The sequence below is a fragment of the Arvicanthis niloticus genome, chromosome 1 (assembly GCF_011762505.2).
Source record: "Arvicanthis niloticus isolate mArvNil1 chromosome 1, mArvNil1.pat.X, whole genome shotgun sequence".
NCBI lineage: Eukaryota > Metazoa > Chordata > Mammalia > Rodentia > Muridae > Arvicanthis > Arvicanthis niloticus.
The window spans coordinates 140071723-140094573 of NC_047658.1; the positions used below are offsets into that span (position 1 = coordinate 140071723).

Genomic DNA, 22851 nt, shown 5'->3' on the forward strand with positions numbered 1-22851 from the left:
CAAATGTTCACTGTCATGGGGACAGAAAGACAGGCCACAGAGGTAGCCTTCAAATATAGAATAAAAGGGTGTGTGAGTCAGGATGTATGGAGAAAGCCTGGGCGTAGCCCTGAGCTCCAGCCCTCAGCCTGTGACTTGGCCATGTCATCTCCTCGATGAGTTTGCTTGTCAGTAAGATAAAGAACTCTTGATAGGTATGAAGTTATTACACCGGTGTCTGCTTGTAATGGCCTACCTCCCACCAAGGTAATATTGTCATTTTGATCTTGTTCTCCTTTCCTTCTATTCTTGGCTAGAGTTCTTAGGTACAGAACTCTAGAAATAAGAAACCCAATAATACCTGGACCCAAAGCAGCTACTTAATGAAGGGAGAATGAATATGTATGGAAAATATATGGAGGAATTTTATGCAGCCCTATAAGGCCAGGCTGATGTAATATCTTTTTTTCTGTGACAGTTTTTTTTTTTTTTTTTTTTTTTTTTAAAACACTGAACATCTAAGTGCCACCTGGGAGTAAGTAGTCAGTCATGTTTTACACTTAAGATATTTTATTTGTGTTTTCAACATAATGTCCTAGTACCAGATAGATATCACTTATTAGAATCTCTTGATATTATATTTTACAGATGTTTGCAACTTGTCAGTGATTTTAGTTTTTCGTCTCTGTGAAATACTTTGGTGAATTAACTTGTTCTCTCTAAAATAATTTTTATATAGAAAATCAATTTCTTGAAGTCATGTATTTTTGTCAGATACATGTGATTGCCCATGAGTACGGCAGCTTTGCTAAAGGCCTCTGATTTATTAATATAGCTTGTTGTAAAGTTCTAAGGAACTTTCATACTAATTAATTATATTAATATAATTTTTAAAATGTGAGTACAAGATACAGTAGACTATTGAAAGCAGTTGGCCTAGGAACTTCACTAGGTTCATTGAGAAGTAAAAAGGATGAGTACTCATGTTCTTCCTACAGTTTAGATACTGATATAAGAGCCAAACTGAGGCGGTATATACAGAGGTAATAAGGAAAAACTCTGCTCTGGAATCTCACTAGGAACTCACTTCTTGTCAGTTCTATTTTGCTTGTCTGATTAAACTGTTTTGTTTGGCTTTTAGTCACACAACATTGTGTTTACATCTCTAGATTTAAAAATATTGATTACTAAATCTCTTTAATCTTTTAAATTTTGTAGTTATTTATGTGCTGGGATTTAATACTATATATTGAAGTCATATTAAAATATAGCTCATGGGATTCATATGTATAAACCATAACTGCCATGTTCACAAAAAGGTTTTGGAAACTTAATTTCATGAAGAAAGTCTGTTGCTGGAGAACACATGCAGTTTGGATTGGTATTAAGTGTGAAGGAAATATTACAGGTGACCCAAGCACAACAATCAGAAGAGCTGGACAAGAAATAGAAAATGTGATTGGCTGTCACAGGATCTTGAATGGGATTTAATAGACTTGAAATAATTTTTGAGATTTGGAGACAAAAATATTATCACTTTGCTTTAAAGTTGTTTTAAATCTAATGAAAACAAGGTGCTTATGAAGATCTGCAGTGGGGCTGCAGCTCTGTCTCAGTGGTGTAGTGCTTGACTGGAGCTAGAGTGCAGGATTGCCTTCAGTCTCCAGCTCAAGATACCCAGTAGTTACGTACGATACTTGGTGAATGTGAGTGTAGGCACAAGTCTAGGTGAGAGGTCATATCTGTTTGGGGTAAGCATAATAGTATCAGAAACAAGATAGTCATTTAACCTTTAGTATGTTGTTGTGGTAGGAAAGGGTGAAGACTGTGGAAGAGGACAGGCAAGTTAGGTTGAGGAGGAGGAGAAGGCATGAGTGAAACATACAGAACTAGTGATAAAAGGTATAGTGTCTTGTGCAGAGGACCAGGAGCTGGCAGCATTTGTCTTCTTGATTATTATCTTTTTCTAAGTGAAGAGAAATTGCTGTATAATAAAAATGATCAGTTTGCTTCTCTGTCGGGATGCACTCTCATTCTTTATTGTCAAGTCCAGATCCTGTCATTTCTTCAGAACATAGTTAACATAGCAGAGGCTGTTTCAGATGTGTGTGCATCTCGGAAGTTAAGAAGACTATAGTAATATTAGAATTTTGATGTTAGGACTTCCATCCCAATGGGAAACTCATGGTATACAGGAGGTCGTTTTTCTCAGTGGCCTTAGGAAAAGCTGCTGTTGATTCATTATTGTAACACTTCAGCTGAGGACATTGTCAGGGAAAGATGCCATGACCAGGCAACTCTTATAAAAGAAAGCATTTAATTGGGATGTGCTTACACTTTCAGAGGATTAGTCCATTATCAACCTGTCAGGAAGCATGGTGGCACACAGGGAAATATGATGCTGAGAGTTTTACATTCAGATCTGCTGGCAGCAAGAAGAACAGAGACATTGGTCCTGGCTTGACCTTCTGAAGCCCAAAGCCCACCTCTAGAGACTTAATTCCTCTTAAACAAACAAACAAACAAACAGTCACACCTATTGCAGCAAGGCCACACCTCCTAATCCCTCCCAAATAGTGCTACTCCCTAATGACCCAAGTATTCAAATATATGAGCCTTATGGTGACCACTTTCATTCAAAATGCCACAAGTTAAAATCGTTCAACAGCCCCTCCAACCCCCCACACACACACACACACACACACACACACACACACACACACACACACAGAGGGTGGAGCCCAGGGTCTTGTGCACAAGGCAAGTACTCCACTACCAAGCCTGTGCCCCAACCTGTCATAATCTGCATCACTCTCAGTACCACTGTCCTCTAGGCTGCTATTAGTATGGCCCTGTATAAAGTATCAACTGCTCTCCTAAGCCCAAGTCCCACAGTTCACATTCAGCCAACAAGCAGCATGGCCAGGCTAATTATTTTAGCTTGTTTTTAGAGGATGTCCTAAGTACTATGGATTTTTAGTCACATGTCAGTTGTTTATGACAATTGTTCAAACCTTAGAGATGTTGTTTAGTTGAAATCCAAATTATACAGTCAGTTTCCTTCTTTAATCCTAAAATCAGTAGTACCAAATTCTGAGCTAAGGAAAATGTATTGACAGATTGCTGATGGAATGTTTCTCCTTTTGGGAATGGGTTTCATGATAAATGTCTTATTAATCCATGTCAGAATAACCCCATTAACCCCATATGTTTTTATTGAGGACCCTATTTTCCATGAGATGTTGCAGTATTGCCTTTATATACTAAATACATAAACCATTATGTTTTTATTATCAGACATTTTACTTAGATTGGCTTGCTTTGCACATTGTTCCCAGTCATGGGTCACATTGGTTACAAACTGCTTTTCATCTTCAAAGAAATAATACACACACTCTCTAGTTTTAGCAGACGGGTCTCCCATTTTTCTCTAGTATAAGTGAATTTGAGTACATTTTAGAAATAAAACATCTTTTCATTTCCACATCTTTAACCATCTTTTGGTTGACTTGCCAGTCAAAATCATAATGATGTTTGTGAAATTGTACTTAAGCAATGATTTTAAAATAGACCCAGATTAGAACCAAATAATTGTTGATGAAAGCGGTGTTTAGAGAAGAAAAATCTCTGTTGTAGTTTTCCCTTGGAGCTTACTGCATTTTCTGTAGACATCTAGGATATTTTGTTCTCTGTTTCTCATGATTGTGACTTTGTGATTATGGGCTCTTATACCCATGTGTATATATGGGCAGCACACATTGGACTCTGAGTTTCTCAAAAAAGAAACCACAGAGGACATGAAATTGGGGAGGCAACTAGGGTGTGCATCCAGGAAGAGTTAGAGGGAGAAGTAGGAAGTGAGTTGGATCAAGATACAGTGAATGTTTATCTGAAATTCTCAAAGAATTAATAAAAATAATAGGTTAAAAAAATATAAGACTGGTGTCAGGTGGTGGCACGTGCTTTTAAAAGTGCCAGCGCTTGGGAGGCAGAGCCAGGGGGTCTCTGAGTTGGAGACCAACCTGGCCTACCTAGTTCCAGGACAGCCAGGGCTAAACAAAGAAATTGTCTTGAAAAGCCAAAACCAGACCAACAAACCAACCAACCAAACAAAACCTGTGGACTGGAGGTCAAAAGATAGATAATCAGTGTTTTATAGTTGTGTATTATAAAGGCTTAGGCTTAAGAGGTTATTAAAAAAGTCTCGTAAGTTGCCTTTATCCAGTCTACAAAAGTCCCAGGAAATTGTTTAAGTTATTTTATGTTTAAAGTAGTTTATGATGAGTCTTTTGCATAATGTTAATGTAAAGCTTTGATATAAATATGTTGCTAGAGTCTAGTCTTAAAACTTACTGTTTATGAAGTAGCAAATCATTTTCATATCTGTAATAGAACTTTACTTAAGGGTTCAAATTGAAGAAGTTCTTACTTGGATTAGTTATGGTTTTACATATTTTATTTCTAATTGTTTTAGATAAGCAGGCAATATGAAGAATTATCATTTTGTATATTTCTGTTTATTTTATCATTAAAATAGTTTCTGATAATTTGAGTATTGAAGACTTTTCTTGTGAAATGATTCTATATGTATTTAATCATGCAGATCCTCAGTTTGTGGTCTGCCAGCTAAAGGTGAAGATATATTCCTCCAATTCAGGACCCACGAGACGGGAGGACAAGTTCATGTACTTTGAGTTCCCTCAGCCATTGCCTGTGTGTGGTGACATCAAAGTAGAGTTCTTCCACAAACAGAACAAGATGCTCAAAAAGGTTTGCACTTCAGTTCTATTGTGTAGAAATAGCCATTCTTTAATGAGTAACCACAGACCTTTTGCTTAAAGCCTTTGGTTAGGAAATGATTTTGTAAGGAGAGACTATTTCTCTGCCATCTACTGAGCTGATTACTGTTTTGTTAGCTTGGCAGACACTTTACTTCGGTGGCATTGATGAGACATGTAAGCGGAGCCGCCCACTCCAACCCCTCTTTTGTTGGCTTTTTTTGGTTTGTTCTGTGATCTTATGCAGCAGAAGCCATGTTTTAACCATTTGGGTTTATGTTTCTTGAGACTAGACTATTTTCTATTTTGTTTCCTGAGATTTACTGGGTTTTTAGTCAGCATTACTTATTTAGTTGAAAGAAATGGCCACGAAGAAGTAATTAAAAGGTAGGGGCCCTGATACAGTTAAACATAGACGTTCAGGGTGGCTGAGGCTTAACATAACAGGGGAAGAAGGCGAGAGCTCAGCTGAACTGTGCTTGCGTGAACCTTTCTCCTTGGTGGAGTATCCTTAGTTGAATGTGAACATTAAAATGAGTCTTAAGGTGTAGAAGTTTTAGCTTGTAACAGAGGAAGACACCAGATTTGTGCAGAATCAATTCCTGTGAAGCACACAGGATAGTACATGGATGGCCAGGAAGGGAATTTCATTTTCTCAGTCTTCAGGGTTTTTATAAAAGCAATAAAAGGAGATCTCACTTAATATAAAACTTTTCAATGTCAGGTCAATTTATCAGGGAGAGATAATTTTCTTTTTCTAAGATCTACATAGTTAAAGAAGAAAAATCACAAAATTAACCAAATTAATGTTTTTATCATGGACTAAAATTCTACCTCTCATGAAGAAAAAAGCTAAATATAAATATCTTTGAGTTACTGGTTTTTTGTTTATTTTCTGAGACTACAATAAATGTGAGAAAATATTTCAAAAATTAAGTATTTAGAAGGCTTTTGGTTTTTTTCCCTTCTACTTCCTTTGTGTGTTTGTTTGAGACATGGTCTCTCTGCAGCTCTAGCTCTCTTGAACTTGCTTTGTAGACAAGGCTAGTCTCAAACTCAGAGACCACTTGCCTCTGCATCCTAAGGGCTGGGATTAAAGGCCTGTGCCGTCATTACCCAATATCTCCTACTTCTTGTAAGATTCTGGTTCATGTAAAAGTGTACGTGCGCGCGCGTGTGTGTGTGTGTGTGTGTGTGTGTGTGTGTGTGTGTGTGTGTGTGTGTTTTCTTTCCTTGTTTTTCTTTGTTAGTGTTTGTTTGGAGACATATTCTTTATAGCTCAAGCTGATCTGGAACTCACTAAGTAGCCCAGGTTGGCCTCAGATAAAGCAGTCTTTTTGCCTTAACTGTCCAAGTGCTGTGAACATAGGCATGAGCCACCTCTCTTGGCTTTATGTTGTTTGTAAAAATAGATAATTACCTCACCATCTCCTTGTGGTTTTAGAGATATGCTGTTTCTTACTCCTGGTCTCTGAAGGTTGGATGTTTATAATATATTTGTATATCTTAGATTACTTTCCATAAATTTCCATTTATCATAGCTTTTCTTTACTAATACATGCCTGTTCTGATTTAAATAAAAACAGTTTTAGAAAATCAGTGCATATCAGTGAACTACATTTTGCAAGTTTAAGTAATATTACCTTGTTTCTTCTAAGTAAAATATAATTGCCAACTGAACAACTTGTTAAAATAATTGAGATTAATAAGGTTTTAAAAAGGCTGGAAACATGGCTCAGCAGTTAGGAGCACTGGGTGTTCTTCTGGAGGACCCAGGATTGATTCTCAGCACCCAGACGTTGTCTGTAACAACAGTCCTTGGGGGTTCTGAATCGCTCTTTTGGCCTCCATGGACACCGGGCATATACATGGTGCACATACATATATCCAGGCAAAAATGTAGTTGTCATAGGGAACTTATTCTAAAGTTTTTAGGGCTTTTGTTGAAGTAGCAACACCTGACCCTTGATTATATCTACATACACATAAACTCAGGACATTTTTAAAATGCAATATTCTTATTCTAATAAGTAGTAGTTTTCTTAGGATTTTAAGAAAGATACCAGATTTTACTTGATTATATTTTTTATTTAAAATTTTAGAAAAGATGACTTAGTGAATAAGAATATTCCACAAGATGTTTGCCTTCACTTTAGAATATCAGATCATATCTGGTTTATATGTTGACTATTTGTGGTACATTTTTAAATAAGTGAAGTACATCTTTCATTTCTTTTTTTTTTTCTTTTTAGGACAAAATGTTTCACTTTTGGGTAAATACGTTCTTCATACCAGGACCAGAGGAAACCTCAGAAAAAGTGGAAAATGGAAGTCTTTGTGATCAGGAAATCGATAGCATTTGCAGTATAGAACGTGCAGATAATGACAAGGAGTATCTTGTACTCACCCTAACAAAAAATGATCTTGACAAAGCAAACAAAGACAAGGCCAACCGATACTTCTCTCCAAATTTTAAGGTCAGTTAAAACCATTTTGGGGTGGGAGGGAGGGTGTGTTTTATTCCGATCGTGAAGCTGAAGAACTAGACGCTGTTTAATTGTTAATTTTATTGTTCAATGTGTAACCTTGCCGAGCGATCGGATCGCGTAGCCTTTCCTTTCTGTTTGTTACTCCACTTGCTCTCATTATTTCTTCTCCCCTCCTCATTTTGAGACTTTCCTTTTACCTTTTAAAATTCCTTTTTCATTCTTTTGTATTTGTTTCATTCACATGTAACAAATTTAACCAGATTATATTATTATTATAAGATAATAATACTGCTAATACTTATTAAATAGAGACAAAACAATCAATAAAAAATAAAGTATAAAAGAACTCTTGTAGATAAAAGCTATTTTCATTGTCCCTGAACAAATATATCAAAGTAAGTACTAGGAAGCATGCAGCTGACAAAGGTGGTCTGGTCAGGTGGATGGTGTGTGTGAAGAGGGCTGTCTGTGTGAAATGAGCACATTTACACATGTAAACTGTACACGGCCTACAGAACAGCTATCTGGGAAATGGAGGAAGAGTAGATAAAAGAATTCTGAGGCATGAATGAGCTTGGTATATTTCAGTGGCTGAAGTCATTTCCATTGAGTCACAGGAGCCCAGTCTTGATGTGACGGTGTGGAGTGCTGAGCACAGAGAAGATGTAATCTCAGAGAAGATGGTCTTTAACCATCCAGTTTGCTTCCTAATTGAGACTGGCTCAGGTTCTAGGGAGAGGCGATGGGGTTGAAGTGGCAGTGGGAGGAAGTGTGATCCTGATGGTCAGCGCACATAAGAGGTGGTGGTTGGGTGGGCTCAAGAAGTGGAGGGAGCCGAGGTAAAATTACTAACATACTTTGAAGGGGGATTCTTAAAGCAAATGTTGGTTATAAGACAAACTTAATAATGATTTGAATAATGGGGGGAAAAAGTAGAGATCTGATTTAAATCTTGTCCATCAGCTGTTCACCAGAGATTGTCTTTTAGCATGTTGCCTGGACTTCTGGGTTTTGTTTCTTTTCTTTGAAAGTGGAAATACTTAAGAACTGCAGCCATGCATATAAAGGCCACTGATCCATCTTTGGACCACTGAGTGGTCTGTTAACTACCACCATACTTGCGTTCGATGAAGATTTTAGAGCTAGTTGATCTTATTGTATTAATCAGTATTGTATAGTATCACTAATGTAAACATAGAGTTGTCTCAGAGATTGTAAGAAATGTTTTTGAAACATAAGCGCTTGTAAATTGAATTTTGTGATTTAGTGAGTTCCTTGCCTTCAGTTTGCACTTTTATAGAATTATACAGTGCTTATGGCTGATGTATTTTAAAAATAGCTCTCAACTCATCAGTGTGTCTTTTGAGTGCACAGTAGGCAATCTTAAGGTCATCTGAAAAGCAGTGCCCTTCAGAATTCATTTTGTTATAGTATTTTCAAGTAAATCTGCAAAAACAGAATGTCTTTGCTAATGTAAAACTCATTCTAATTGTTGATTTTCATCTTAAACTTTCTTTCTCTAGGTGAAATTATACTTTACAAAAACAGTAGAGGAGCCATCAAATCCAGAGGCTAGCAGTTCAACTTCTGTGACTCCAGATGTTAGTGACAATGAACCTGATCATTATAGATATTCTGACACCACTGACTCTGATCCAGAGAATGAACCTTTTGATGAAGATCAGCATTCACAAATTACAAAAGTCTGATTTTTTTCTTATCAAGAGGGATAAAATACCATGAAAAAAAACTTGAATAAACTGAAATGGACCTTTTTTTTTTTTTTTTTTTTTTTTTTTTAAATGGCAATAGGACATTGTGTCAGATTGCAGTTATAGGAACAATTCTCTTCTCCTGACCAATCCTGTTTCACCCTATACATCCACAGGGTTTTGACACTTGTTGTCCAGTTAAAAAGGTTGTGTAGCTGTGTCATGTATATACCTTTTTGTGTCAAAAGGACATTTAAAATTCAATTAGGATAAATAAAAGATGGCACTTTCCCGTTTTATTCCAGTTTTATAAAAAGTGGAGACAGGCCGATGTGCATACGTAGGAGTTTTTTCTTTATTTTCTGTCACCAGCTGAAGTGGCTGAAGAGCTCTGGTTCCCCGGTTCACGTCCTACCCCTTTGCACTTGTGGCAACAGATAAGTTTGCAGTTGGCTAAGAGAAGTTTCTGCAGGGTTTTGCTACATTCTAATGCATGTACTTGGGTTGGGGGAATGGAGGGAATGCTCAGAAAGGAATGTTTCTAGCTGGGCTCTGGACCATATTCCATCTCCAGCTCCTTAGATGCACCTTTCTTTAGCATGCTCCACTTACTAATCTGGACATCTGAGAGATTGGCCGCTGTCCTGCTGTTTGTTTGTGCATTTTAAAGAGCATATTGGTGCTAGAAAAGGCAGCTAGAGTGAGTACATTTGTATTGGGGTACAGGAATGAACCGTCTACAGCATCTTAAGAATCCACAAATGAAGGGATATAAAAATAAGGTGGTCATAGATAATGAGACACAGCAACAATGACGTAACCATACAAATGTGGAGGCTTTCAACAAAGAATGGGCTGGAAACAGAAAATTTGACAATGATTTATTCAGTATACTTTCTCAGTTATAATGACTGCTCCATCTCCTATGTAATCAAGGCCAGTGCTAAGAGTCAGATGCTATTAGTCCCTACATCAGTCAACAACTTACACTTATTTTTATTAATTTTCAATCATATACCTACTGTGGATGCTTCATGTGCTGGCTGCCAGTTTCTTTTTTTCATTAAATATTTTGTAATTCTTCACAGGAAATTTCAACTTGAGATTCAACAGTAAGCAGGTTTTTTTTTTTCCTAGAGATTGATGATGCGCGTCCTCAGTCCAGTGGCTGTCAGATGTCCTGCCCTTTTGACCTTACACATTCTATTACAATGAGTTTTGCAGTTTTGCACATTTTTTAAATGTCATTAACTGTTAGGGAATTTTACTTGAATACTGAATACATATAATGTGTATATTAAAAAAAAGTCATTGTTTGTGTTAAAAAAGAAATTAGAGTTGCAGTAAATTTTCAGCACTGCACGAATAATAAGGCATTTAAGTTTTTTAGTAGAAATTATCCTCCAGATGCTTTATCAACTTGCTATTGGAAGAATAGACCTTCTTAAATGTGCAGTGTTGAGTCACTTCGTTATAGTGGTAGAGTTGGGATTAGGGCTTCAATTTTACTTCTTAAATATCATTATATGTTTGCTATGCCCAGACTGCATACAATTTAAAGCAAGAGTACAACTGCTATTGTGATGGTGATGTGAAGATACTATTAAAAAGGATTTTCCCCCTGGGAATTTGGTGTCTTTCAAATTATATCTTGACCTTGACATTTGAATATCCAGCCATTATATTTCTTAATGGTGTGAAGTCCCATTTTCAATAACTTATTGGTGCTGAAATTGTTCACTAGCTGTGGTCTGACCTAGTTAATTTACAAGTACAGATTGCATAGGACCCACTAGAGAACCATTTATAGTTTGATGGTAAGTAGATTAGACAGAACGTCATCTAAAGTATCCTTAGAAAATAATGTTGATGTATTTTCCATACCTCATCAGTTTCACTCAACCAGTAAAGTTTTTAAAAGTGTAACAAAGCTCTTAGGATTTACACATTTATATTTAAACATTGATACATGAATATTGACTGACTGTTGATACAGTGATAAAGTTAGAGACAACTTTTCCTAAGATCTCACCATTGAAATCTGTATACCCCTTTGTCTTTCCTCAAAGCTGAAAGTGACTGACTAAAATGCAAAGCAGCTGTTGATGTTTTGGAGATAGCGATAAACACTGTTCTTTGTTAGTTTTGGGCACAGCATGCTAAACTATAACTTGTATTGTTCCAATATGTAACACAGAGGGCCAGGTCATGAATAATGACATTACAATGGGCTGTTGCACTGTTAATATTTTTCCTTTGGAATGTGAAGGTCTGAATGAGGGTTTTGATTTTGAATGTTTCAGTGTTTTTGAGAAGCCTTGCTTACATTTTATGGTGTAGTCATTGGAAATGGAAAAATGGCATTATATATATATTATATATATAAATATATATATTATACATACTCTCCTTACTTTATTTCAGTTACCATCCCCATAGAATTTGACAAGAATTGCTATGACTGAAAGGGTTTTGAGTCCTAATTAAAACTTTATTTATGACAGTATTCATGATTAGCCTGAAATGCATTCTGTAGGTAATCTCTCCCGTGTTTCTGGAATGCTTTTCTAGACCTTTTGGATGTGCAGCAGCTTATGTGTCTGAAATGACTTGAAGGCATCACCTTTAAGAAGGCTTACAGTTGGGCCCCGTACATCCCAAGTCCTCTGTAATTCCTCTTGGACATTTTTGCCATAATTGTAAAAGGGTAGTTGAATTAAATAGCGTCACCATTCTTTGCTGTGGCACAGGTTATAAACTTCAGTGGAGTTTACCGGCAGCATCAAATGTTTCAGCTTTAAAAATAAAAGTAGGTTACAAGTTACAAGTTACATGTTTAGTTTTAGAAAATTTGTGCAATATGTTCATAACGATGGCTGTGGTTGCCACAAAGTGCCTCGTTTACCTTTAAATACTGTTAGTGTGTTATGCATGCGATGGAAGGGGCGGATCTGTGCACTAAACGGGGGCAGAGCTGCCTTCTACCTGCCAGTTCAAAAGTTCGATCTGTTTTCATATAGAATATATATACTAAAAAATTCCAGTCTGTAAAACAGCCTTACCCTGATTCAGCCTCTTCAGATACTCTTGTGCTGTGCAGCAGTGGCTCTGTGTGTAAATGCTATGCACTGAGGATACACAAATATGACGTGTACAGGATAATGCCTCATACCAATCAGATGTCCATTTGTTACTGTGTTTGTTAACAACCCTTTATCTCTTAGTGTTATAAACTCCACTTAAAACTGATTAAAGTCTCATTCTTGTCATTGTGTGGGTGTTTTATTAAATGAGAGTATTTATAATTCAAATTGCTTAAATCCATTAAAATGTTCAGCAGTGGGCAGCCGAATACAATCACAGAGTTTCTGTATGTTTTTCCATTATTTCCCCCTCGTTGCTTTCCTTCCGAGCAAAGCATCTTTCTGTCATTTTGGTAGACACATACCTGTCTACTCATGGTTAAGAAGAGCACTTTAAGCCTTAGTCACCACTTAATAAGTTATTCCAGGCACAGTAAAAAAGTTCAAGGTTCTTGGAAAACAGTGCTTATTTATTTCTCTTTTATAAAGCCAGATGTCTGAAGATAGCCCTCACCCAAGAATGGGCTTGGTGTCTCAGGTCTGTTCTGTGGCTTTCTGTTTTTTTTTTTTTTAACTCTGCAGTTGGCCATCAGCACATGGAAAGTTTCATCTCCTTTCTACAATTCTTAAAGGCTAAGGAGTAAGGCATGTTCTTTCAATAAAACAGTAAAATAACTTGTGATGTTTTAGAAGTAAGCAGACCATTAATGTCAATGTAGAACTTTAATGTTACATAAAGTTGATAGTTTCTGTGTGACCCATTTAAAAATATAAACTGAGTAGCAATGCAATTGTGTAAAGAAATATGAAGATTGTATGTAGTCCCACATTTTCTTTAGAATTCTGAATTTGATGGGTGAAAACTTGAACATAAAGGTATTTTGATTTATATGATATTTTGATGATATTTGAAAAAAGGAATTCCCTGGCATTTTGCTTTTAGATCATGTCCCCATTGTACTGTAATTTAAGCTGACTTGGTTCAGTGAACGCCATCACCATTTCCATTGAGAATTTAAAACTCACCAGTGTTTAACATGCAGGCTTCGAAGGGCCCCCAGAGAATCAGACCTGTAAGCCCAGTCGATTTACTTCTAACATGAAACTTGGAGTTCCTTTATACTTTGTTAGATAATTTGTGGTACATCTAAAGCATAGTCTCAAGTGGCTTGTGTGTGGATTTTTATTTAACGTTGTTGCTAGGGCCGAGAGAAAGCTCATTGAGTAGAAACAGTCCAATCTGGTGCAGAGAGCAGTCCCTAAAATCTGGACACAGAGTAAAGGAACGCTTTAGGAGTCAAAAGGCTGTTGTTCCTGTGAACTTATATTGCCACAGGAAGCCTACTAGTATAGTTCCTTTTACTGTTAGAATACATATTTATGGCTGTGCTATAGCTGCTTTTCCATCTTTCAACAACAGGTATCAGGATACAGTGTGACAATGACAGGATAGTGGCATCAATATCAGTCCTCTGGCTCTTAATTTAGTTGTTCTGTGGACACTGTCTGACTGTAACATCACAATTCTCATGTCCTTGGAGACTTAGTATATTTTAGTGACTAAGCAATTATTTTTCTGTTTACTCATGTGCATTTTCTCTTTAAAATCTGTACTGTGTCTGTCTCCATAGCCTTTTAGCTTAGTTTTTAGGAAATGAACACTGACCGGATTACTTTTTAGTGTATCAGGTATGGGATATGTGCATTATAGAGAGACCTTGCCAGTTCTCTGGGCCTATTTGAATGTTCATTGTTGGTGTGAGGATGGTGGGTGAATCAGGAAATACAAGTTATGTTGGTTTAGCAGAGCAAGCTCAATGTGGGTATTTTTCTTTGAAGCATGGTGCGTGGAGCACTGAGTAGTGAACTCGGTCGCCCTTTGATTCCTCTTGCATTTTGCAAACTGTTGCTCAGCAAATGCGTACCTACCTTGCCCCCTAAGTAAAAACAAGAACTACTACTGATTTCTCACTCAGCTGTCTTTGTATATGTGCTTCTGTGACTTGTACCACATAAGAGTCTTAAAGATCTCACAAATTGTTACCTTGTAGCTCTGAATGTTTAGTATTCGGGTGGGCTGACAACAAAACAGACTCTGACAGTCATTTGAGAATTTTCATGAAACATTTAGCTGAAAACATTTTATGATTTCTAGAAAAAAAAAAGTGTGTTACCTTAAGAAACTTTTACGTATGTGGGAGACATTAACTGCCGTATTTGAGCATACTGAATTTCAAATTTAAAAATAAAGCTGCATATTTTTAAATGAAATGTTTAACAAGGATTCATACTTTTTGTTTTTTAAGATTAAAAATAATTTATGTCTTATGTGGAATCTCATCTGTCACAATGGTTAGATTATGCAGAATGGAGCAAGACTTGTAGTGGTTCAGCTTACAGTCCAATTCTTAATGTTTAGATGTGTTTACTTACTGGCTGTCATGTACACTTTTGAGATTTTCTGCCTGTTCTGTGCAGTTTTCTAAATGATACTCCTACTTAAAAATAGCATTTTAGTATCTATTTTCTGTCTCCATTAAATGGTCCTCATTTTCTATTGAGTTTGCAAGTGTGCACATTGTGTGTGTAAGTGTGTGTATGTGTGTCTATTTGTGGGGTGTGTATGGGAGAATTAGTTTTGAAAGTGCTAGAATAGAGATGAAATTTGGTTCACATAAAATTTTCCCACTGGGATTTTGCAGTTTATTGTAATAAAATGTTAATTTTGGATGATCTTGAATATTAATGAATTTGTTAGCCTCTTGATGTGTGCATTAATGAGATATATCAAAGTTGTACATTAAACCAAAGTTGGTGTTGTGGAAGTGTTTTTATGAAGTTCCGTTTGGCTACCAATGGACATAAGACTAGAAATTACCTTCCTGTGGAGAATATTTTTTCTTTAAACAATTAAAAAGGTTCATTATTTTTGATGATTTGTTTCTTACCTTTTTATTTATCCAGCGAGTATCAATCCCTGCTATATAGGTATTTGGAATCTATTAAGTAGTGAAAGAGGCACATCCCATTCTTATTGGTGAAAAGTTTACACACCATTGGAGTAAACTGTGTAAAAGCTGTGGGGTGTGCTGGGAAGTATAAGTCATCATGGTACATTGTACAGATCTCCAAAGGGAGATGGGCGCCCTTGCATGTCCATCCTCAGAGTTTAGATTCTGTTTACTAGTGCATTCTAGTCAAATAGGCATGAAAGTGCAGAGGAAATTCCAAGTAACCCGCAGTGAGAAATCCCTGTACCCTCCTGTCTTTTTCTTTCCCTATTGCAGTGTCCCGAAGTGTGTCATATTGTGTATGTCATGGCTCTGCCAGCCCAGTTCTTGAGCTAACACCTCAACACAAGCAGGAAACATTAATATTTTGGGATAGTATTCTAACCAATATGCTTTGAAAAACTTCACTTTCTTGAGCAGCAAAGGGAATTAATAACAAAACCTAACTTATTAGACTAGTTTGTCCAATTAACAGGATGCAAGATGTCCAGATGTTTTTGATGAGTAGTTATTGCGGTATGTCGGGTATTGTGGATGCTCGGCGTGCACTTAGGTGAACAGCAGTTTCCTGTCTGCAAAGTTTGCATTCTAGCAAGAAAAATAGGAGAAAGATACACATGTCAGCTAAAGCGGAGTGACTGCAGTGTTGGATAGAGTATTTGGGAGTGGCTTCAGCAGGTGTGTGGGATTTCAGTAAACTGGTGCAATTGGCACCCAGAAACCTCCACAAAAGTTTACTCAGACTTTGAGTTTGAAAATTTTTAGTATATCTAAGGAGAATTCATAGTAATCTCATTTTAAGTAGCCACGACCATTCTATTGTCTAAATTGGTTTGGTAAAACTCAAACAATTGATTCCTCTTTATTTTCAGAGTCAATTTTTTAGTGTTCTGTGTGTGTTTCAAAAACACCAAGTCATCTTTTCAGAAGTTAAAAGTTCTATTTTGACCTTAAACATTTTTGTAATGTTGAAGAGTCATGCCTTTATGATTTGTCCACAGAAAATGGGTTATAAATTTTGAGTCAGGATATGGGTATGATTTATGGCCTGGTGCTATATATATATTCTTAACTCATAACCAAACATCTGGAAAAATACTGTTATGTAAATATCAGAAGCAGTTTTTCCACATAAAGATAAAATCACCACCTCTCCTGCTTCATCTCAAACACTGGAGCCAAAACTGTTTTAATAATCTGATTCTATGGGCATTTGAAACTCATATTCATTACGTCATTAACATTTTGGTAGTGGCAGAGTCCTTTCCCTCAGATCAGGGCCATAGGCTTGGGTGTGAAGTCTTTTATTTACTTCTGTGTATACATGTTCACATGTGTGGGAGCATGTATGACACATGTATGTGCATGTGGTTGGAGGCAGAGTTTAATGCTGTTTGCCTTCCTTTGTGGCATTGAGAGGCAGGGTCTTTTCCTAAACCTGGTGCTTGGTGGTTCCTCAGCAATTACAAGTGGATACACTGCCCAGTATGTAGTATGGGGATTCTAACTCCAGTCTTCATACTTGCAGAGCAAGCACTTTGCCAGTGCGCCATCTCCCTAGTCCCCAGGGAGGAAAATCTTGAAAGAAAATGTTGACTTTTTAAATTCTTGATTTTAAAATAATTTGATAGACATCCTTGTTCAGAAAGAATATAAAACTGCTCAGTGACTTAGTTATCCAAGTATGAGAAAAATTATGTAAATTTAGAAAATTATCATAAAACCCTTTTGGTCCTGACTAAACTTAAAATTCATATACAATTCCTGAACTTGTACTATTGAATTTCAAAGAGTAGTGTGTTTACAATTCAATAATGTGTATGTCAAAGAACTACAGGGGACTGGGAAGTGCTGAGAGAGAGAAAGTCTTCTCCTAGGAAAAGCATACTATGTATCCAGTACCAAGTGGTCCACCCTGAAAACACAAGTAACATTGTTGTACAGATTGAGCAGGTTTATTTGGGAGTGTATGTATGTATATACATATATACATGTAACAGTAGTTAAAGACCATTAATCTGAGCAAGGAGAGGTATATGGAAGGGTTTGGAGGGAGGACTGCAAAGGGAAAAATTATGTAATTAAATTACATTATAATCTCACAAAATAGGAAAACAACTAAAAATATAATTTTACTTAATGCTTTCCTGACAATATTATTGGTAAGAAACCTTTTTATGTGGCTACCTTTAACAGTGGAGCCACAAGCTTTTTGTTGTTGTTAATTTATTATGTTTGTGTGTTTTTACATATGCAAATGTTTGCCATGGTACTCTGTAGGTTAGAGGACAGCTTGTCAGGAGTCTGTTTTTTCCTTCCACTATGTAGGTCCCAGGAATCACACTTAGGTTGTCAGGCTTGGCAAGAGCCTTCACCTCCTGAACCTTCTCATCTGCCCATACAAGCCATTCTTTAACAAGTACTTCAGTAGGTACAGCTACTGAAAGTCACAGGGCAATCAGACTTCTTTATGATAGAAATAATTGGCTGATGGAAAAAAAGGTTGTAGTTTAAGATTGTAAATGTTCTTGGGGTTTTTTGTTTTGTTTTTGGGAGTTTTTGGGTTGTTTTGAGACAGTGGACTTAGGCAGGCATTATACTCACAGTATAGTCCTGGCTGGCCTGAAATACATGATCCTTTGGCCTCAGTCTCCCAGGTATGAATGCTGGAATTACAGGTGTGTTGCAGCATTCCTGGTGATAAGTGATAAATATATAAAATATTTTACTCTTTGGTAAAAATGTAGGTATGAGGTAAAAGTTCCCTATGTCGGCTGTCCATAGGGAAGACTTAAAAGACTTTGCTTCAAAAATCTAGTAAGATTAAAACAACATCAGAATGAAAATGATTTTCTCAGGTATAAAATCTTTGCCAAGAGGCACTTGAAAGTCTCAGGCAACTTGATTGAATCTCCAAAAAGTTAACCTCAAAACCTGAAGACTCATTTAGAATTTATAGGATTTCTGTGGTAAGTCAGGTTCTTTACCTGGAAGGTAAAACAGCAGCAGCAGCAGAGAGAGAGAGAGAGAGAGAGAGAGAGAGAGAGAGAGAGAGAGAGAGAGAGAGAGAGAGAGAGAGAGAGAGAGAGAAAGAGAATATGAATGAATATCAAACGACTGAAGCTGAAGTAAGAAGAGTATGTGAAGCAAGAAAGAAGTGAGGACACAGACTACAGCAAAGGGCAGCCAGAGCTGCAGGGGAGTTGGAGCCTGGTGGGTTTGAGTCTGCTGTGTGTGAAAAGCATACTTCACCTTCCTTTAAGGCGAAGTGATCTAATTCCTGAAACCTTAAAAATGTAAAGTACCCAAGTTCACAGCCAGATAGTAAGGATTTGGACTTGAACCCAGAACAGTCTGCTTTGTGCCATAGTATGACACTGTCTCTTAGAATCGAATATAAAACAGACGAAAAGTGAAGCTCTGAAGTAACTTGTATCATGGAGTCACTCAATAGTCTACATTTGTAAGAAATTAAAAACTGTTAGATCTTGCACAAATGGTCATCAAAGAAACACGTAGGCACTGGGGAGGTGTCTCAGTGGTTCAGAGCACACTGGCTACTGTTGCAGAAGACTCCGATTCGGGTCCTAACACCCAAATGGCACCTCACAGCATTATGGTCAAGTTCTAGGAAATCCAAGGCCCTTTTATGGCCTCCATGAGATTGCATACTCAGTGCTGCACATACAGTCAGTGCAGACAAAATATTCATCCACATAAAAACAAACCGTTAAAAAGGCATCTAATCATTTAAGCCATAACATTCTTGACAGAGTGCATTGGTAAGGTATGGGCATATAATGGCATACATACATCAGGAGACAGAGTTTGAACTTTGACTTTCTAATGTGGTGTGAAGAAGTCCATTAAATAAATGTCCTTTATTTTTGTTTGAACTGGAATACCCAGATTGTCTAAAATGAATGGTCCTCAGTTAACCAGCCACTCAGCAAGTCTGTTATCTGCCTCCAGTTAGAATTACTCTAGAAGCCAGAGAAGCTTGTAGACTATGCCGAGGGAGCAGCAAGTCCAATGGTTTGAGGTGGGAGCAAAGATAACCACTTAGGACACTATGAAAGGAAGGCAGAGCAGATTGCAGGATAAATGGTGGAAGTTGAATTTTGGAGAAATAGAGGAGTTCATGGTCTGATCAAAGCATAATAAAACCACTGAATAATTCCATACAGATAGCAACTAAAAACAAGGGTTTGTCTAGCTCTCCTGGTCCCACACTCCCCTCTCAGGCCATCCTAACTACTGTTAGGTGTGTTGGCAGGGACATTTTTCTTACTTATTCCAAGCTGAAAGGGAGTAACAGAGGGGCAGCCATCAGAGTGACTCGGAAGAGAGTCACTAAGGGCCTTTGATAAACTTAACTGATGATCCTGACAGCCACTGGTGACTATGCATCATTGAAGCTATCTCCGTGAGTGACAGAGAGTCTGTAGCACACAACTAAAACTGTCAGTACTATTTTAATTCCTATTGAAAGACTAGTTCAGAAAATGGTTAGAAGCTGAGTGTGGCAGTCTTCAATCCCAGCCCCTGGGAGACAGAAGCAGGAAGGTCTCTGAGTTCAAGGCCAGCCTGGTCTACATAGTAATTTCTGCGATTGTCATGTAGAGAGATCCTGTTTATATATATATATGTATATATATATGTTTCATATATATATGTATATACATCTATATGTTTCATATATATATGTATACACACACACACACATATATATATATATATGTAATTTGTGGGTAGTTTTGCCCTTTTTTGAGAAAGATCACAAGCATCCAAAGAACCTTGGTAGGCTTTGTCAATAGGAAACGATTGATGTTTTCTTTGCCACCGCTGTCCATGGCAAGATGTGATGTGGAGGAGACCATTAGTCTGGCTTGAGTTTGTGAAGCCTTTCATTAGTTTAAATTTAGAAGTTGGCCTTTGGGTTTTTTCTATCACAGCCTCATGGGGGATTAAGAGACCAAGTCCATAAAGAAAATTTCTTAATGAGTAACGTTAAGTCTTACTTAGTAAAATGAAATGTAATTGTGCAGCTGACTTGACTGTGAACCAACACCCTGTAGAAAGATAAGATCAGAGAAAACCATCTCTACATCTAGACTGACTTAAGTTTAGTTTGGTGGAGCTAAGTGTAACTGCAGCTGGCTGTTTGTTCCATCAGAGTCCTGCCTAAGGAGCGAATGTCTGAGAACTTCTCCAGACAAGTCCAGTTAATTTTCCCATTGGCACTGCCCTCATAGGGAAAGGGGCCAAAAGCAGATAAGAAAGATGGCAAACTCCAGGCTTCTTTCCCACATTCCTAACCTGAGACAAAGGCCGAAGGGCCTGGTGGGCTTTCTCTCTGACAGTAGCCCCCCTTGCTGGTCGGCTGTTCTGACAGGTTAAAGGTCGAGGCTACATCAGGACAGGTTTACCACAAAGTTATGAGCATTTTAGCCTCTTTTTGTTTTTGTTCAATCTGACCAATCCTAAATTTGTGGAGGAAGATTCTTCAAAGGCCCTTAAAACTCTCAGCCCTCCATGAGAAAAGAAACTGGACTTCAGTCCCCTCTGCCTTCTAGAGGTTCTTTCTCTGTGTGTCTTACCATGTGTTTCCTTACCCCTAACAAAAGCCTTTCAATCAGCCATTAAAGAAAATCTCTACACTAAACATGAAAGGTAACCATAGGGTTAGATAGGTGCAGGTCTTTTGTCCTTTATCTTGGCTTTTCACTGGAGTCAGGCCCCACAGAAAGCTTGGTACAGCAGAGGTGTTGTGATAGCTAAAATGGGAATCCTGTTCTCTGGCTAGAGGGGCAGGGAAAAACCAAATACGAGAGCCAGAGAGCATGGTGGGGCTAGAGGTGGGTCACTGGGGGGAAAATCTAAACTAACTAGAGAGAAAATCTTTATTTCCTATCTTGGGACTTCCATGTACCTGAGGCTTATTCCCAAGGGGGTTATACATAGAGACAGAGCCCAGGGAATACACTCAAAATGTCAGACATGCAGTTGATGGACCTACCTCTCAAAGGTGAGACAGAATTTACAATCTGAATTTACCAGTTGATTCCATCTATCCATCCGTCCATCTGTCCATCTGTCCATCCATCTATCCGTCCCATGCTTTTCTGAAAATTATAACACGACCTTTGGTGTACTCAGCACACCATCCAATGTTTCCTAACTAGGAAGAACCAGGAAAATGAGATCAACAAGGAGAAAGACAATCGAGTGATGCCAACTGCAGGATTTCCTGATGGAAATGCTTTAGACCGAATCAGATGACAGACAAAACAGCTACCGTGATGATTGTGAAACAATCATATTGTAATATGAAATATACAACTAAATGGAAAGATGGTCTCAACAAAGAAACTCATGTTATTACTAAAAATTACGGTATGTGAAATAAGAGAGCATGCTGAATGGACAAGTCAGGCATGGGAATGAAGAGCCCAGCCAGCAAACGGAGATGACTTGATAAATGGCCATTTTAAGAACGGCTTGAGGATCTCTCTTTTTTAATCTTTAAAAATTTTTTTTACTTATTCACTTTACATCCTGCTCACTGCCCCCTCCCAGTTAACCCCTCCCATAATATATCCCACATCCCCCTCCTCTGAGTGGGAGGGGCGCCCCTGGGTATCACCCCAACCCTGGTACTTGAAGTCTCTAAGAGGCTAGGCTCTTACTCTCCCACTGAGGACAGACAAGGCAGCCCAGCTAGAAGAAGATATCCCATGCACAAGCAACAGCTTTTGGGATAGCGCGCCCCCCTCCCCCATTCCAGTTGTTTGGGAACCACATGAAGACCAAGTTGCACATCTGGGATTGCTTGATAATCTTAAAGGGGGCTGTAGCTTTGAAAAGCAAAATGTATCTGACTGTAATTAGCTACAGAGCACTTAATAAAATCCTAATCTTAGTACTTTCATGTGGTTGCCACAGACACACATGAAGAAACTCCTGCTGCTTGTCAGTTGCCTTGAGTAAGGAATTAGCATCATCCATAAGCCCTGCCATGGTGAGGGTAAAAATTTCCTGTAAAGATGCTATATAATCTTAAAGCATGTTCAAATGCCCCATCCACAGCTTCCTGGTTGGATCCATTAAGTTATATACCTCCAGTGGAAGAAATTTGGAAACCTAGTAAGTCGCCACGTAGATCACGGTCAAAATTCATCTCCAGAATTGGTACCTAATGATAGTTTTGCTTGCTGGCTATTGGTAACTCTTTGATGCAGCCTTGGTAGTCAGACCTTTCCAAATATGACTTTTTAAAAAATATAGATGTCATACAGAAACCAACTTCTTATGTAGATATAATATATGCCTTTCAATAGAAAATATTATAGGAGAAAAAAGGGCATTGTTGTGCTGGTTGACCGAAAAAAAACATTACAGCAGATTTGGGAAAAGCTGAGCAATATTTGTGTTTTGAGAAATGGCTTCCTAATTAAGGAGTAGAGAGTTTCAAGGCCTTGAGTAGCTCTCATCGGTATATTAGAGCCATATAACTTTCAAATGTATTTTGTGTTTTAACTTTTTAAATGTATATGGGTATTTTGCCTGCGTGTATGTGTATCACACGGTGCTTGGTATCCACAGACACCAGACAATTGTGAGCTGCCGTGTGAGTGCTGGGAATAGAGCCCTGGTTATCTGGAAGAGCAGCCGCTACTCTTAACCCGCTAAGCCATCTTTCTAGCCCCGCAAAATGGATGTTTTACAAGGTGGAATTCTTTAATGCCTGTGCTAATTTTTGCTTTAAATGTTCCCTGGTTGCATTTAATTCCTATAAA

The 22851-nt window shown here is 37.7% G+C and overlaps 1 protein-coding gene across 1 annotated transcript in view; it reads left to right on the top strand.

Annotated features, from left to right (window-relative positions):
- Pten (phosphatase and tensin homolog) overlaps positions 1-12227 on the top strand; it is a 70567-nt gene extending 58340 nt beyond the window's left edge. The window contains exons 7-9 of the mRNA XM_034488286.2: positions 4583-4749; positions 7010-7234; positions 8770-12227. Of these exons, the coding sequence (XP_034344177.1) occupies positions 4583-4749; positions 7010-7234; positions 8770-8955 (578 nt within the window). The 3' untranslated portion in view covers positions 8956-12227. The remainder of the gene's footprint in view (positions 1-4582; positions 4750-7009; positions 7235-8769) is intronic.
- The last annotated feature ends 10624 nt before the right edge of the window (positions 12228-22851 follow it).